General features: G+C 42.9%; 1 protein-coding gene across 8 annotated transcripts in view; it reads left to right on the top strand.

The window, feature by feature from the left end:
- LOC119015499 (neural cell adhesion molecule 2-like) overlaps positions 1–18,331 on the top strand; it is a 499,946-nt gene that overhangs the window by 195,695 nt on the left and 285,920 nt on the right. Inside the window, exon 1 of one of the 8 annotated variants that reach the window (XM_037091543.1) lies at positions 17,774–17,798. The exons of the other annotated variants lie outside the window; for them this stretch is intronic. Within the exon in view, the coding sequence (XP_036947438.1) occupies positions 17,789–17,798 (10 nt within the window). The 5' untranslated portion in view covers positions 17,774–17,788. Of the gene's footprint in view, positions 1–17,773; positions 17,799–18,331 lie in introns of those variants that run through there. 8 annotated transcript variants of the gene reach the window in all.

Raw genomic sequence — 18,331 nt, 5'->3', positions numbered from 1 at the left:
AGGAGGAGAGATGCAGCAGCAACAAGACAGAAAGAGACGTTTTCCAGCCACAAGCAAATCCTCTCCCGTCGTCCTCTCTGGGGAAATCACCGTCGGGGGTGGGTGGGGGTGGGGGTGGGGTGTGGATGGTGGTGGTGTTGTTTTCTTTTTCGCTCCAATGCTGAGCTACCCCTGTTTTCTCTGTCCACCTGTGCCCTCCTCAGCCCTCCCTGCTGCACGATAATGACCTCCCCATCTGCTGTAAACAAACTTTTCCCTCTTTTCCATCATCCATGCACTGTCCTCTCCTCCCTTTTGTCTTTTCCCTCGCTCCTACCTCAATCATCCCTTCCATCTTTCCTCATTACCCCCCTCCCTCCTTTTCCACCATGGCAGAACTCCAGCGGCCCGTGTATTGATCAGCCTAATCGGAGGCGTTAGAATGCAATTCCACCTGTCTTCCCCGCTTCATAGCTCTGCAGGCCATTCGATAACGTTTAGATGCTTGGATGCAGATGTGGCCGTGTTTGGTTGTCGGTGACAGAGGGGGAGGAAGAGGGGGAGGGAACGCCGCTAATGATGAGCCGCCGCCTTTCACACTCCCTCAGTCTTTTCTTTCATTTTTTCCTCGCCGCCTGTCAAAAGACAAATCTCTCTTTCTTTTTCCCCTCAGCCTGTTTTCTCTTTGTCTTATTTACCCATCTGAGTCAGACTATCCCTCCCTGATCCCCCCGTCTTCCCTTTCATCTTCCCGCTCCCTTTTTCTGCTACCTACAAACATTTCGTGTCTCATCGAAGGCCGAGGGGAGGGGGTGTTCTGAACAGACTGGATCCTGTATTGATATTCAAATAACTCTCCTCGGGGAGATGAGGCGGGCCATTGTCTCTCATCCTTGATGTGTTAACTTTAATTCCCATATTCCCCCCCCCGACATTTCGCAGGCATGAAATAAATCCCACGGATCCAGTTGCCGGGAAATGTTTTCCTTTCCATCAGCAACTTCTGTGCGCGTCGCCCCTCAGCTAGACATTTAATCCCCAGATTTGCTCGGCGCCCAACAGCAGCAGATTAACAGTGTTTCAGGCTGCTCACAGGTACGAAAGCGTGTTCTTGAGAGTGATTTACTTAGACAAACCGGCTACCAGGGACGCTGACCAGTTCACCCACAATCTGCCGTGACAGCACGTCATTTAATGAGCTGCATAAACACAGTAAGAGACCCATATTCAGTCCCTTCATATGGTTTGCGTAGATGTTTCAAAGGCTTCTGTTGTAATGAGGTATTTACATTCTTCTTCATCTCGTCCTCACTTTCCCTCAGTTCCCATTCTGTATTTACATATGTTTTTTATTGTGACAATTCCCCCCACCGGCAGATGTGCACTTGTTGCTCCCTCCATGTAAATCACAGACGACAGGAGCAGGAGCGAGTGAGTGGGAGGGTGGCATGTTCAACACTGCATTGTGTTTTTTTTTGTTTTGTGTTTTTTAAGGGTTTGTCATTGGAAGGATTCTTTTTCCTCACTTCCTGCGAGCAAAGCGTAGATCGAACATGAAGCGTGTGACCATTGAAGTGCAAATTGTGTGCGATTGCGAGGGGAGATGTTATTCACTGAGTGTTGAATTTTTAAACTTTTTTTTGCATTCCGGACTGCGTTGGGTTTTTTAGGGGATTTTATGGCAGAAATTCAGATCTTGGTTTCCTGCAAGCGAGAGTGTGGATTGAATCAGAAAGCTTGTTTATGTGATTCTGAATGTGATCGTTTGTCACCAGGAAAGAATATGATGATTTGCTGCATTTCTGTTTAATTTATGACTGTAAATAAAGAGTCTGTGGTCGGACAAAGGATACACTTGATGGGTTAACATTTACTTCAAGTTACGACTTTATAAGAGAGAATGCAGCAGCTGGAGGTGAAGACAGTGTTAGTACAGCTGATATTCATCTTGAAGAATGAGGTTTAAAGCAGCAGTGGATAGTCGATTACTTTATCGGTCGACTGAAATATGTTTGTTTGCCAACTACTTTGAGTCTTCAAAACTTGTTTGTCCTTTTTCCAGAAAAACTGATGATTTGCTGCATTTTTTGTCATTAATGATTATAATTGAAGAGACTTTGGGTTTTGGACTGTCGCTTGAAGCAATTTGAAGATGTCACTTTGAGCTCTGGGAAACTGTACCGTCGTTATTCACAATTTTATGACATTTTTTCACATTCATTGTGTTATTCAAGGGTTTTGTTGGAGGAGGAATTCTTTTCTTTCATTTTGGTGCAAGTGAAAGCGTCGATTGAATTGAAAACACGGGACTGTCGAAGTGCAAATTGTGTGTGATTGCAAGGCAACCTATTGTTATTCATTGTGTGTCTGCTGCTATTCTTGTTCGTGTAGTTCTGAGTGTTTAAATTAGTGATCTTTGGTTCCAAAATGTTTGTTCAGGCTGTAGTTACATTTCCAGCTTCTTAAATTGGAGGATTTGCTGCTTTTCTTTCTCATTTATGACTGTAAAGGAAGAGTCTTTGGGTTTTGGATGGTTGATTGAAGCAATTTGAAGATGTCACTGTGGGCTCAGACTAAATAGCTAATTGATTAATCCATAATGAAAATAATTGTTGTTTGCACCCTCGTTGATGACATGTTGTAGCTCCCTGGATAATTTTGAGTTGAGGCTACTTTATATCTGATTCTACAGAGATTTCTCTACAGTCAAAATACTGATTCCTTTCCTGTCACACCTGTTAGTTGGATGTGCTCCCACTAGTTTTTCATGACTGTCGAACATTTCAGGTCATTAGACGAGCCCTCTCACCGTTAATGCCAAGGGACTGAAACCAAAGCTGTTGATGTCTAAGAAGATGAGAAAAAGAATGAGGCCTTGCAGTCAATTTTAGCTGCTCTGAAAAGATCTTGACGTGACGTTATCCACTGAAATTTCTCGCAACTTCCAGCAACAGCTGTACGATTGCATTAAATCGCTTCAGGCTGTGTTTTTCTTCAGTGTACCTCAGTCTAGACGGCGAATCCGAGCAAATGACTGATGAAACGCGCGCTGTGTTTTCCAGTTAGAGTCACAGCGGTGAGCGTTTTAGCCCCCTAACTTTGATTCAGAGGCATCCCTCTGAAGTGCTACTGTACTCGGTGGGAGGCGCTGGTCGGCAGGCAGGCAGGCCCGAAGTCCTCGCAGCGGCGGAAGAAAAGAGGTGTGTCAGCTTTGCGACGGGGCCTCACTTTGAGCCTAATTCATGTGAATGCCTCAGAGAAGGCCCTGTCTGCTCGCATCAAAGCACACACGGCCTCTTGTTGTCTCGCTGCCGCCGGTGATTAGTGTGGCCCCGCTCAGTTTCACCCGGCACTTAACAAACGGTCGGTTACTGTACGTTTTTACCAGGCTGTGTTCACGGAGGGTAGCATTCTCACGCAATCACGTACGCGCGCACACACACACACACACACACATACACACAGGGGTCAGCACAGATCGAGCTAATGGGCTACTTCGCTTTTGAGAAAAGTTTCATGAGTGGAGTTTTTGGACTTCTTTGATAAAAGCAATGTTTAATGGACCGTACCTACCGTTTCACTCTACTTAGCTGCACAAAAAGGGCAAATGATAAATGGTGGTTAGGTGAGGAAAAAAGGAAAAAAAAATTTGAAATGATCTGATCTGACCAAAAAAAAAAAAAAAAAAAATTAACAAAATGGGTATCCAGAGAAAAGAAAATTTAAGAAGGAGAGCAGTAGCAGCTTGTATCATATCCATTTTTGGCCTTGATTTTGTTGTATAATTTACTTTTTTTGGTCATTGTTTGCAGTTTAGTTTTGACAAGACCAAGAGAATCAGCCCATCAATCTTTAAGAGATTAAAAACCATGTAAGAACAGAAATATACAATTAAAATGATATTTTAACATGCTGGTGAGCTACATGGAAGTTTCTCGTAGTTGCAACAAAGTAACATGAACTTTTTGAAGTTGAACAACTTTTTATATTACTTATTCTACAAGACGGAAAAAAAATCTCGCATTTCTATTTTTATGTCGTTTGTTGACATATGAGGTACTTATCAATGCTTTATTACTTATCTGTAAGTACATTACTTTAAAGAGGTTTTTCAAAAGTAATATATTCACAATTTTCCTGTTTAACTGATAACAAAACATTTCTTTGATTGTCAAACAATTTATCTCTGTAACCCACTGAGAAGGATTATTCAAACTGCAATTAGGTCTGTGCTTTTTTTTTTTATTTCCTGTGTATTTATGTGTCATCTGCCTTGGATTAATCATACATTTTCCATGTCTTCAAATGTGTTCTTTCTTTTCACCAACACTTCCAAACCCCCAATATATTTGATTACCACTGACATAAATGACTTAAATGTGCTGACTTTAAGACAAGGTGGGCACATTTAATTTGTAGAACATGTTGGTGAGCTGCACAAAAGTTCCTAGTTCCAACAGTGTAACTTTTTTAGTTAAACAACTTTTTTATATTTTACAAGTTTGAAAAGATCGTAAGCACTCTGGTTTTGTATTAATCTTGCTTTTCAGTTTTGTGTTCATGTTGGCCTGATTTAAAGATGTCCTTTGTTGACATATGCACTACCTGAATTTTTAGGCTAGTTCATTTGTTGACTCGTTTTATTTTCTATAAGTTTATGATACGTTAATATGACTTTTTTGCAGTCATGAAACTGAGAAAAACAGTGAAGTCTGATTCTCGGTGTAAGAGATGCATAAGACTTGTTGTCACACATTCCTAATAATACGTTAATGTATAGATGTCCTTTGACGTACCAAGCAGGGTTTTATTATTTCTCCACGTTACGTTTTTAATATGATTTCTTGTGATTGGACCCTAGAAGGAGTAGCTTCTCTTTTGGTCAAGCCAAATACGGATGTTAAGAAGTTTGAGTAGCTGAAACATGAGTGGTTTGTCATTCTTGTCTGATATATTTTTAATTAGTTTCCTGTTGTTCATCTTTTTACCATTTATCTTGATTTGTGATTTGTGATTGTCGCAGTTAAAACACAGATCTTAATAGCCTTTTTCTTGCTATTTTTCTTTTTAAAATGGCAGAATCTGATGCAAATTTGCTACTTTGAGTCTCAGTTCTTTGCTCTTTTGTTATCCCTAAAGAACCCCCCCACTACTTTTATTATTTTAAATTCTCTACTTTTGGCTCTCACTTTCCCGCCTCTGTTTGGAAGCCCCGAAGAAAAGCACTTCAACTCACTAGTTCTCAACGCAGTAACTTAAAAAAAAAAGGAAACGCCTCGTCGAGGGAATTGTGACAGAGCTCTCATCCCCTGTTACAACTGTGCCCTCTTTCACACTTACACTATAACACATAGTGACACTTTTGCTGCTCTCTGTAGCTGCCTTCTACTACTGTGGGCCACTCTGCTATTCCCCCTGAGCAGAGTGGGGCTTCTGTATCTTGCTCAAGGGCACCTCTACGGAAGATGTTAAGGGAGCGGAAAGCCTTTCTCACTCAATTTCCCCACATAGATTTTCCCAGCTGGTGTGAGACTGAAAAAAGGCGACCTTGCCTTAACAAGCTGAACCTCCAGGCCGCCGTCCCACTGTACCGCTTTCCCCAGACTGTGACTACAAGGTTCACAGGAAGGACGACACTTGGCGTGTGTGTGCGTGTGTGTGTGTGTGTGTGTGTGTGTGTGTGTGTGTGTGTGTGCAGCTTCATTGCCTTTCTTTCTCTGCGCCGCTGTTTGAGATGCTGTAGTGTCGTGGGTGGTAGCGCTGACCTTGGAGTGAATAAATGTGGGGCTTTGTTTACAGTGAATTGTGGGAAAGAATATTGGTTCTAATGGGAGTCCAAATATAGAATAACAATCTGTGCATATACAGTAGATAAACACTGAACAGCCGATTCTCCCTGACAGTCATTGCAACAAAGGAAGTTGCCGCTTATCATTATCCCTGAAATGGTAGAGGAATAATCCAGAGGGACACAACTGACATTGTGTTATTGTCAGTTTTTGAAGGTTGTGGACTCGTCTATTGTCTGATCTTCCTTAGGATTGCATGAAGGCATCACTCAAGCAGCTCCTTCCTTCCTTTAACAAGAGGAAAAAGAAACATGTGGTCCAATTTTTATTCAAATTAAAGCTGCTGTAAAGAAAATAACAACAAATTCCAGATCTACTTCGATCGACCACGTGGAAGTGGTTAAGAGAAGTTTCAGGGCTGAAAGGTTTATCAATTGATTCGTCAAGAGAAAACTGAGCAAAAATATCAAATAGTTTCTGCTCTTAGCCCCTTAAACGTGTCGACTTGCTGCTTTTCTTTCTGAATTTAGGAAAGCAAACAGGACATCAACTTCGGGTACATCCCACAGATGCAGTATATTACTTTCAAAACATTCAGAATGCATGTCTTCCAAAAATTGAAGTTAAGTTTTTGGAGAGGCCAATATATAAAATGTTTTAGTCTTTGAGTCCCACCTGTAGGATCTGCATGATTCACACAGGTGCCATTTCTATTTGTAGTGTTCTTGCTCTCACCGAGGCCAGCCGGCCTTTAAAAAGTTTGAAGAACATTGTTTCAGTGCAGAGACATACAGGAGGAGACTCAGCGGGAGGCGGCGAGGCAGGGATGTGATATATTTCTTAGCCATTTTTATTTTTAGAGCTCCCTCCTTTTCTCCTCCTCACCTTCCCTGCCTCGTGTCAGCTTGCCTCCTTGTTTGTTCCGTCTTAATCTTTGATCTGTCTTCTCTTTGTTTCATCGGCCGGCTCACTCCTGTGCTGGGGTGGGGGCGGGGGGCAGAGCAGGTCGGAGATCACAGACCGTCGGTCCAGTGGGCCTCCTCTCCACCCCAGGCCAGCCTGGAGGCAGAGGGGAGGGCGGGGGGAGCTGTCCAGCTGCTAGTGCTGAATCTGCCCAAGCTTGTAGCATGTAGCATCGACGCTGTCCGTGGTGCTGAAACTGCTTTGCCTGGCCCTGTCTGATGTTTTCTGCTACTGTGTAGATGACACAAGCAACACAATCGCGCTCTCTCTTCTGCACATGGTGTCTCTCTCAATTGACAGGAGAAAAAAATAAAAACGTAGGAGGCGTTGAGATTCGACAGGGACGTGTGACTCTGACAGGATTACAGCGTTTCAAGGCAGGCAGGTGAAACTGGAAGGAAAATGTTTCCCGCTGGTTTTCTGTGCCTGAACACTGCGACACAGGAGTCGGTGACACACGAGGCACCTCTCGCCTCGCAGGAGTATTTGTGTCCCGAGCCGGAGAGAAAAGGGAAGAGAAATGATGTTTATCTACAGTAGTGTTGTGAAGTTTGTAGCCTGGAAAGCTCGTAAAAAAAAAAAGAAAAAGAAAAAAAGAAGGGTTTGAACGGGATGAGTCGCAGCGTGGCGCTGTGTCCTCAGTTTGACACGACAGCCTCCTGCCATCACATCTGATCTCCGGAGTGAAAGGTTTTAACCTCGTGACATGCTGTCAGAGAGACAGAGGGAACGTTTCACTTCCCTCCACCTTTACGAGTTTGTCTCCTCTGAAGTGTGACTCTGAAAGGGAAGCAGTTTTTCTTTTCCCGCTTTTTGGCTTCAAAGATACTGGAAGCAGAAATTGTCAGCACCTGTACGAGGGCTGCTAGGTATCCAGAAGAGTCTCACTGGGATTATTTTGACACTTGGGTTAATGTTACATAAGATATAGGGTTTTGGGTTGACCCCCGCTATGAATGCGATATGATTCATGTCAAGTGGGATTCATCATTTTAACATCACAATTTAAATTTTTAACTGAAATCAACAGAATCCATTTATAACAACCATCATTAATAAATGGTAATTTCATAGTCAAAGGCTCAAAATATGAGAATTTATGTTGAAAACATTAACACATTAACATCAACAGGATATCAAAAATAAACAGTTTTGACGTCATGTCTAAGTAGGCCTATTGCATTACAGAGATATCCACTGAAGTCAGCATGCTAACCAGCTAGCCCTGTCCGAAGCTCCTTTACTAGCACCATAAACACCAACACTTCCCCAGTGGTCTGAGCTCCCTGCAGTCCTGACTGCTGGCCTGTACTGTAGCAAGTAGCAAGTTAATACATGGTTTATACACATTTCATTGTTCAGCAGTGACATTCCTGCCTCTGTGATTTCAGTAATAGTTAGATTAATTGTGCAGCCCTACCTGGTAGGTAGCAGCAGTACTGATACAAATCAGTTGGGAAGAAACTGCTTTAACATTGGGGGACATAATTAGTCTAATCTGTCCTTCTGAATCAAACATCTCCTACAAGTTCAGCATCCTCTGTATCGTTTGCACGGATGCAGAGAGGAAAAGGATGGCATCAGGGGCAGAGGAGGGCTGATTAAACCCCTGCTGGTAATCAAACCCGTCCAACACACAAGAAGCTGTTGGCATTGACTTTGATTCACTTTGAACCATCAGTTCTCACCAGAAAACGATTATTTTTAACCACACGCATTCAGATTTTGCACAAATCACCAACCACAGCCACTTGTGTTGTGTCATCATGTTGCCGCGGCGTCAGCAAAGCATCATCTTCCAGATTGCGTCTTCAAGGAAAATGTCAAAGCTGTGTAATCGGCTCAGCTCGTTTGATTTGGGTTGTTTTTCCACACACACAAGCACACACACCCCCCCTCCTCAAAAATCAAAAGTCGCTGTGATTACCATAATCGTGCAAATCTGACAAGACGTTTAATCAAGATCAAACAGAGGAGAGATTAATGTTTTCATTCAGATGGTAGTCGCTTGCACTTCATGTGCGGATGCGTCTCGGAGGTAATCCATGAGAAATTGGTGTTGCCGAGCCGTTTAACGCCGCTGATGAAAAGTCCTCAAAAAAGCTCAACGCTGACGTGCACCTGATACACCCACGCTGCGAAAGAACAGATCTGTGTCTCCAAGCTGAGAAGAGAGAGGATGCAAAGTAAAGGAGGGGGTGGGTGGCGGGGGGAGAATTAGTGAAAGTGTAGATTACCAGAGAGGAGACTAACGGAGGGCTGAGCTGGACTTCATTAATATTAAAGTTCTTGTTTGAATGTTTAATTATAAGGCTCAGTGGTTCCTAAGCTCGTAACTTTCAAATGGAATCTGGCAGTCGAGTCCGGCCGAGCACACACAAAGCCCCTTTTATGTTGTTCAATACAACTTTATACGGACGCAATAAATGTCACAGACAAGCGCGACTCTCACTTTAGCAGTGAAACGCAACCCTTTAATCATTTTTATTTTACGAGGATTATTTCATTGCGTCTTATCATAAAGCAGCAGAATGATGTGCGGCATTTATTTCAGAAAATGACAGCCCCCTGCCGGCGTTGATAAACATGAAAGCGGCTTGTTAAAGTTTGGGGGGAACATGCGACAAACAGCGGGAAAAAGGTCCATCAATCAGTGTCATCGCGACGGATAAAAGGCTTGTTTTTGTGTTTGTGGTCTCAAAATGTCTCCAAAAAGAAAAAAAAATGTCATTGAAGTTTTATTTTTAAATTACCCGTCGCTCGTTCATGTTTGGCCTGATGAGGTCGGCTTTATGAGCAAAAGCTCTTGACGTCACCGTTTGAGTTTGAGCCATCAGAAAGGCTTTTGTTGGCTCTTCTTTTTTTCTTTTTTTTACGTGGCAAGATATGAAATCATTGAGCCGTGCAGTCCTCCCTTTCACTGCATCTCTGTTTCGATATTTTCCATTTTATTGCAGAAGGGAAAAACACACTGAGCAAATAACCTCCAGTGGCACCACTTAATCAACACCACGTCCTCGCTGGTGAAAGAGCCGAAAACAAAAGCGCTTCAAGAGGGCAGCATGTTAATAACAAACACATTTTAAAGAGCAGACTGAAGAGTCGCACGAGGATGGGCGGCCAGCGGACGCCACTTGAAAGGCAAACAAGTGTGTTGTTCACTGACAGGTAACAATAAAAACAGATGCTTCTCATTATAATTACATTCAGTCATTAAGTCTTTACACCAGACAAGGTTTTTGTTAATCATTTTACACAGAAAACTCTCCAAGAAGGTATTATTTTGAGCTTGACCTCCTGTTTTTGTACTCACTCAACGACTGCCGCTGCTGGCATCATTAACCAAGTATTTTGGTTCCCTAAGTGTTACCAAATGATTGAAGTTTCCTAAAGTTAACAATTATGTTGGGTTCCCTAAACCTTACCAAAGATTTTGGTGCCCTAAATCTAACCAAATACTTGAGTTCCCTAAATCCAACCAAATATTTCTTTTCCTTAAGCTAATCAAATATTTTAGTTCCCTAACAACTGAATCAAATATTTGAGTTCCTTAAACCTAACCAAACTGACCTCTCCAGCCCCCTTTTTTACTCCACCCTTCAAACAAATGCAGACGCAGACTCTTGGCATAAAGTGTGGTCTCCTTCTCCCATCACCCACCAATTCCACTTCAAGCCTCCCCCACCGCCTCCTCTCCGTCTGTTGCCGAGCTTGGAGAGCCGCTACAGCAAGGTGAAGTGTCGGAGTCAAACGCAGCACTAACCTTGGCCGGCTCAAGGGCGAGAGCACCCGCACTCAGCCAAGCTTAAACACCTGCACGTGGTCGCCAGGGATAACCGCCCTCCTCTCAACACACATCCTCCATCACCACCACCGACCCTCTCCCGTCCCTCCTTTCCCACTCCAGCCCGTCATTAGCATATGCGAAGACAGGCATAGTTCAAAGATGCAAATGAGGCTGAGTGCAGGCATGCATATTTATTCATCTGCTGACACCGTGGTGAGGCTGATGGGGAGAGTTTGAGGGGTGACCCCGGAGTGGTGTTCAATTTTTACATTAACCCAGAGACACCGGGACGTAAATACGGTTGTGTAGAGGGGAGAGCAGGCCTCTCTGCACCACATGTGACTCGTGACCCCAATTACCTATTCACGTTCCTGCCTCATGAGGGGTTACTTGTGTTTGGCGTCATCGTGGAGTGATGTTGTGGTTTGACACCACTCCTCCCTGTTGTTTGGTGAATACTGGAGTGTTTGTCTCTGTGCAGCGGCAAACATGGAAATTGTCTATTAAAATTATGTTTAGCACCAAAGGTTCTCAGGGAAACAATGGATGAATATTTTTTTTTCCTCCTTCACCTTCACCTGAATAAATCAGTATCCTTCAGCTGAATACAACTTCTTTGAGTCATTCCTTGGTTGCCATGAGAGCCACACACAATGTAGCTGAGGGAAAACATGTAAACCCGCGTCTAAACTAATGAAGAAAAGGCTGTGCTGAATGCCTTTTTTCTACAAAGACTTAATAGGGGTTTTCAAATGAATCTTGTCCGTCTTCTCATTTTTAACACAAAACGCACAGAGATTAAATAGGTTTAGTGGTTGTATAAATGTTTTATTGTGCTGTTAGATTTCTGCTTCACAAAGTAATCCTCTTGAACAATTGTTTAACATATTAAAATGTCTTTTCATGCCAAACCATGTTTTCCTGAAACCAGTCCAAATATGTATGCTCCCTAAACCAAACAAATATTGTAGTGACCTAAACCTTACAAAATATTTTAGTTCCTGAAACCTTGCCAAAGATTTTGGTCCCTTAAACCTGATCAGCTATTTTAGTTCCCTAACCCTTCCCAAACGGGAGAATGAACAGTTTCATGACAGTGAATATGTAGTGTTTGGACAACCAGCAAATATGGACTGAAGCAGATTTTTTCTTTGTTTACATACTACTACGTACTTGAATTTAGGAAGTTATTTTTTTCTTTTTTTTTCGATAAACATACTTACTTTTAAAATGTTTGGAGTCAAAAAAACAATACCACGCAACCATCACTGGAGTATAATATATATTGATCTGCAACTGTGCAGAAATATCAGGTTTCAACAGAATGATTAGACATGCAAAAAATAAATAAATATATATATATATATATAAATAAAAAAGAGTGTTGATTTAGAATTGGACTGACTTCGGAAATCTCTTTTTAATACATTTTTTTGTTTTTGTTATTTTATCAGTATTATATGCACTTCTATGCATTGTTGTTGTCCATCTTTGCCAGGCATTTCTGTATCTGGCTGTTTTTACTGGAATGTTTTTGGCATGTTTTACTGGCTCCTGCTTTTTTGTTTGGCCTGTTTCCTCAGTAGTTGTGGTTTGGCATCTCATGGCCGCCATACCTTTCATCCTTTTCTCTTGTACACTTCAGTCCGGAGATGAAAGGAATAAAAAGCTCATGATCGAGTCACCAGCAGCAGGACAAGAGACGGGGGGCACTGTTAATGCTGCAGAGTCCGGTTGGCATTTGAAAACAGTGGCAGGACAATAAAAGCATCAAAATAGTTGCCTGGCTTTGCCGATTCTAGATTGTCAAGGCATTTTACCATTCATCCGCTTCTCCATACAGGCCTTCTTTCACCCACTCTCAAGTGAGTGAGCTTGTTCTGCTTTTTACTCAAGTGAATTTTATAGACAGCAATGCATTGTCGGCTGCTAGTCTTGGGTGACAAAGCATGGGGTGACACCCACCACATCAGCACACTCCAAAAAGCGAGGACTTGAATAGGCTGAATTGGTTGAAAGGTTTTCTTGCAGGCACAAACTTGTATCTCCTGTGGTTTCTGTGAATTTGAGATAAAAAAAAGAAAAAAAAAATATGAAAACGGGTAAGGCGCTGTGTTTTTTCTTTTTTTTTTAATGAGTGAACACTCTCATCTAATGCACCTTCACAGAGGGGCAGGATAATGGAGGGGGAGAGGTTTCACCAGAAGTTCGGCGGTACTGGATAAAAACAACAGAGCAAGAAACAGCAGGACACTGCTGAAAGCAAGAGGAATAATGAAGATATTATAATATGTCACTTAGCTGTGACTTGTGAGAACAAAGCAGCCTAGAGACAGATAGACTGCCCACAATGCATCTGTAATGGCACATGTAGATGATAAAACACACCCTGTATACACACTGAGACATTGTCTTCTTTAGCTAGTTTTCCATCACTTTTTTGGCGCATATAGAAAAATTGGAACTGCACATGTCCCTGTGAGGTTATTAGAAATTACTGACTGATGACCCTCCTCAGGTACATGCTTATGAGATACTGTGCCTTAATCAGTTTCCAACTGTGACCCCATACTTTTCCAGTGCCCCCTTCGTTCCCTAAACCTAAACAAGTATTTTTGTTCCAAACTTAACCAGTTATTTGAGCTCTGTATACCCTACCGAAGATTTTGACCCCCTGAACCTTACCCTCCACTGTGATGGAGGAGTGTCGAGGATGACTTAAGGACTCTGTATTCTTGTGATACAGCACTGGATAGCAGTGTGAACAGACTGCGAATGGGGTAGGCGATTTCTATTATTATATTGTGGGCTCTATACAGGCATCTCACTTCACTGGTACCACTGATGCTAGGTAGATTGGTACCAATGATGTTTTGGGTGGTTTTAATCACCCACCGTAGAGACTTCCTGCCATGCGTGAACCATGCCCGTACATGATGCTTTCCAGTGTCTGAACACCAACACCTGCAGTTTCATGTACTCACACTTGTCACTGATAGTTCCAGCTGTGAGCTGCATGCCTCGCTCCGATTTCCGCATGTGGCCTGCTGCGGCAGTGTGATTGAAGGCTGGGGGAAAGAGTTAGGCGAGAGGACCAATGTATCAGCGCCTCGGCGGAGCTCTGACAAGCCTTCGACTGCTATAAATGTACAGCGGGAAATCCTTGTTAGTCATGCAGTAGCGCACAGAACGGTTACCAGTCGGATGTGCAAATCATCAGAGCGTGGGGGATGCGTGCTTAGTGTACAGTTGGTGAATATAGTGGAGTGACACACCCTACACACGCACACACACCCAGCATCTTCAATTCCATCCAAGTCCTGCAGCCCCCATTAGCCATCCATCAGGCAGAAATCACTGGTGCCGTAATAAATCATGACAACAAGGCTCACACAGCCATATGGCCCCTGATGCCCTCATGATATAATATGTGGGATATTATCACCCCCTGAGCCCAAGTATTTGTCTGAAAGGTCCTTCAGTTACATGGCTGGCGAGGAGGTGAAGCATGTGGGCTCCAAGGCCAAGGTTACGCTGGCGAGGAGCCTCGCCTCACATGTATGCGCGGCCAAGGTGACTTTAAGACAAAGAGCGCAGGCAGAGGCAGAGAACACAGCTGATTTTCTACTCCACTGATGACCTACCCAGCAGTAATACTGTCCCGCTCATTAAGCTTCGTTAGATTGGACTGCCTCGGGCGAGAGAGACGGAGCGAGCATGTGTGGTGGGAATGGTGCGAGTGGGCGTTCGTCTGAGAAGAAATTGGGCGCCAAGGCCTCAGATTATGTTTTTAATGCTTGTTTGCTGGTTTGTTGAGCTTATGAATTTGACCCGTGGCATCTCCTGCTAGTGTCTCATATTTATGTTGTCACAAAAGACTGTACAGTTACTGCAAAACATTTGAAACGATCCACATTATGGTGCATCTGTAATGGATCTGTGGTTGAGAGGAGCCTGAAGTGTTTGGTGATAAATGTCAGATTAATACAAGCTCGCTAACTGGTACAATGACAAAACATTAGCAATATATCTGCATGATAGATGCCCTTTACAGAGTACTTACTTCAGTATTTTATTGTCACTCAATTGACTGATCCTTCATTGTGCCTTTTTATTGTGTAGAATAGATTTACATTTTAATGACGGTAAATGTAAATTGTGTTGTCCAGATTAGATAAAGCAATATCTATATCCGGCTGTTGAGTTGATTGATACAACACAGCACTGATTAAATACACCTGAACATTAATGTTGTACTTTACATTGCTATGCAGTCCATTGTTACAAAGCAGTATTAACAAAAACAAACAAAAAAAAAAACTGTTAAGTTCCACTAACCCTAACCCTGACAACTGGACAAACTCCACTGGCTGGTGAAGAAGATGTGAAGTGAGTGAAAGCATATGAATAGCCACTAAATTTTGTAATGTGCTATTTTTTATTCAGAAACAAACAACCCGTCAGGACTTCTGTTATGTTTTGATAACTGCACAATCAGTGCCTCCAGAGTTGATGCAGAAACACAGTGAGCGGTGCCTACTCGGGCCCGTGACTGACCAATCAGAGCAGACGGAGCTCTTTGGGAGTGTTCAGACAGATGGTGAATAGAGGAGCTGCAATAATTGACAGAAGGAGAAGTATAATTTAAGTTTTCAACATTAAATCATGGACACTCGAAAATGAGTATATTATGGGAGGTTTAAACTCCACTGTCCACCAGTTTCAGCAGTGTGGCAAATTAGCCAGCAAACAGTTACCTCTTTACACATCCGGGAACATTATTATTTATTTAGAGTCGTGTTTCTGTCCAAGTCCAATATTGACTACTTTCTCTCGTTTTTTAAGCTCTGTTTTGGTCTAATCCTGAGGGAAAACAACTGGCTCTTTAGCTGATAATTGGTCCTATTTGTCTGTTGCTAACTGTGTCTGTCTGCAGTCTGCCAGGGAGCAGGTAGTTTACAGTGGGTTTGTCAAAATAAGACGTGCACTGGGTATACACGGACATGATGGCAAGCATAAAACCAGTAGATAAAAACAAATTAAATACAATCAAAATCCAGAGAATATGAACAACAGAGTCTGTGTCCTTCTCCCTGTTTGTTTTAAGAGTTTTTTCGCTGTAAACCAGCTGTCTGATGCTGTGAGAGTGAACCAGAACAGTAAAGCTGAGGACCGGGCAACTGAAAACATGAGCTCAGACTCACCTTGAAGCTCCACTGATTATAGCTGCTTTCACTGATGATTCAACTGTCTCCCTGTTTCTCTTTCTGTCCAGAGCTTCCTCCCAGCAACAATTACATAAACATGTGTAAAAAGTCATATTGTAGGAATGTATGGGAAATATTCTGCATGACAGTGACATGAGGCAGTTGCTGTGGTTAAAGGGATTGATAATAAGTGTGATGTGCAGTTGCTTCACTGTTGTTTGTCACGATGGAAACATATTTCAGACTCTTCAAATGCACATTAAATGCAATTTTAAAGTTCTGAAATATCTTGCGCGTAGTACGGTGTAAAAGTGCCATGGAGCTCTATAAAAGATGAATGTCAGTGCAGATTTGGCCTCAGGATCCACCAGATCTGTTCGGTTTAAGGGATGTTCAACAAATATATCGATAAATCATTTATGGCTCGTGACTCTCTGAGTACAGTTTAACAGTCATGTCTAATTCAGGAAGTATTTACGCGTTACGACTTAATGTTCCGTCAATTATTCAGATGTCGCGAGGGATGAAGCTGCTCATACGAACGTCTGATTGTAAATTGTTCTTATCAAAGAGGAATCGGAAACAGCACGATCACTAATGAATTATTACATAAAAGGAAGCCCTTATGTGTGCAATCATTGACTCTTTAACGGCTCCTGATCTGATTTTTCATCCCTATTTTTGGGTTTTGCTCAAATTGTCGCAAAACTTTAAAGTGTCAGGTGCTGAAGACGACGGGAAATATGAGGCAGAACTGCTGCTGAGACAGTCTCTACTCTCTCAGATGGGGTTTATGGTCACCTTGTACTGTGGATATAGTAAAGAAACAAAACATAAAATTGACAGCTGGTAGATAAATTTGACAACTTGTGAAATAAAAACAGACGATGAAATAAAACGCCAACGACCAGCTGTCCCTCGGCTCGCCCTTGCCGTCTCCTCTTCCCCGTCGCCCCGCATCGCTTCGTTCAACCGCCCGTGCCCCTCCGCAGATGCGACAGGACAAGTGTGACTGATTCAGATACATTGAGTCGGGCTCCCCACCTCATCGCAGCCAGGTAGAACCTGCTTGTCAAGTGTGCGCAGGATGGATGATACGGGGGGAGTGCGAGAAAGAGCGACATTCACCATGAACTCCCAGTGAACCTTGCACTCCCCTGCTGACATTTCACACCAAATCTCGATGTGCGCACACACAGACTTGCTCATCTTTACACCCAGCTGCTTCCTCATCCATCCAAATGAATCACATCATCGCACATCGTTCCTTCTGTGCACACATACACACGTTTTTTCAGCGGTTTCAGACGTGAGAGCTGTAAGAGCTCTAATAGGTTCCAGTGGTTGGCTCCATGCGCTGCGTTTGACTGTCACTTAGCGCGATCGGGACTGACAGTCTGCTCGAGTGACACCCTTGCCCTGCTGATGGAGTAGGTCAGGACAGGACAGGTGTCTGTCAGCCACAGTCAGTTACAAACAGGCAGAAGACGGAAATATGATGCTGATGGGACGAGGGAAGATATTTGATAAACTGACAAACTTGACTTTGATACACAAGAAAGAGATACAGCATCCTAAGATCTGTCTTTTAAAGGGACAGTTCCCCCTAAAATCTTGAATACATATTCTCCCTCTTGTACCCCTGATGCTATTTAACTGTCTTGAGTTGTTTTGGTGTGAGTTGCGAAGTTTTGGAGAGATCAGCCTGACTTCTCTTAGACGGAGGAATACAATATCTCTTTCCAGAAATCATGACCCAGTTGGCTGGGCCCAACATTTTGACTGTTCAGATATTTGTTGCAAGTCCAACTGCAAAAATAACTGTTAACACGTCAGCCAAAGTACACACCGGCAGGTAGAACAGTGTTTCCGATGCATTCATTTATTTTTCAGTGGCCACCACATATTGATTTTTCTATTTTTGACCCTGCTTTCGTACTTTTTTTAAGTCTCAGAGAATGACGTCAGCTGTTATCGATTGACTAGTGGAAAATCCCCCCCCCTCACTGCACACATCTCATACTGTACCCGCCCTGCAGAGAAGCACAGAGAGATTCTCCGGTATGAGCCCAGGTAATACATCCCTCCTGCAAATGCACTGATTATGATGCAACCTCTCACGTTGGTCATGAGCAACGAGCCACCTCCACACATGGCTCAACTGCTGTTGTGAAAACAGAATTATTTAATATTTACCAGGGGTAAAAAAAAAAAAAAAAAAAGCTCAAGTTTTTCTGGGCTTCATGCTTTTGCTATAAAACAAACAAAACAAAAGGTCCACAAAGTAGAGAGGGACTGAAAGACGCGAGGCAGTGTGCATGCAAAAAAAAAAGAGTCCAGAGGTGGAAAGGGAACAAAGGGGGAAAAAGCAAGGTGAGCAGATTAAAGTGGTTTGTGAGTAAGCACTGAATAAGGTGGAGGATTAAGTGGAATTAAAATGTCCGGCGGAGTCCTCCACCTACTCCCCCCAACTAAAGATGACTACCTGAGCTTTGAAGCCAAAGAAAATAGAATGGTATTGGGGACAGTCCTCATTACTATGCAGAAGGGAGACAGGCTTGTGATGGGACCGCGCAGGATCTAAACTGTAATGCCGTACTGCTGGG

This window comes from Acanthopagrus latus, chromosome 24 (assembly GCF_904848185.1).
Source record: "Acanthopagrus latus isolate v.2019 chromosome 24, fAcaLat1.1, whole genome shotgun sequence".
Classification (NCBI taxonomy): domain Eukaryota; kingdom Metazoa; phylum Chordata; class Actinopteri; order Spariformes; family Sparidae; genus Acanthopagrus; species Acanthopagrus latus.
Note: the sequence above shows the minus strand (reverse complement) of the source record. Positions and strands in the feature narration are given on the sequence as shown.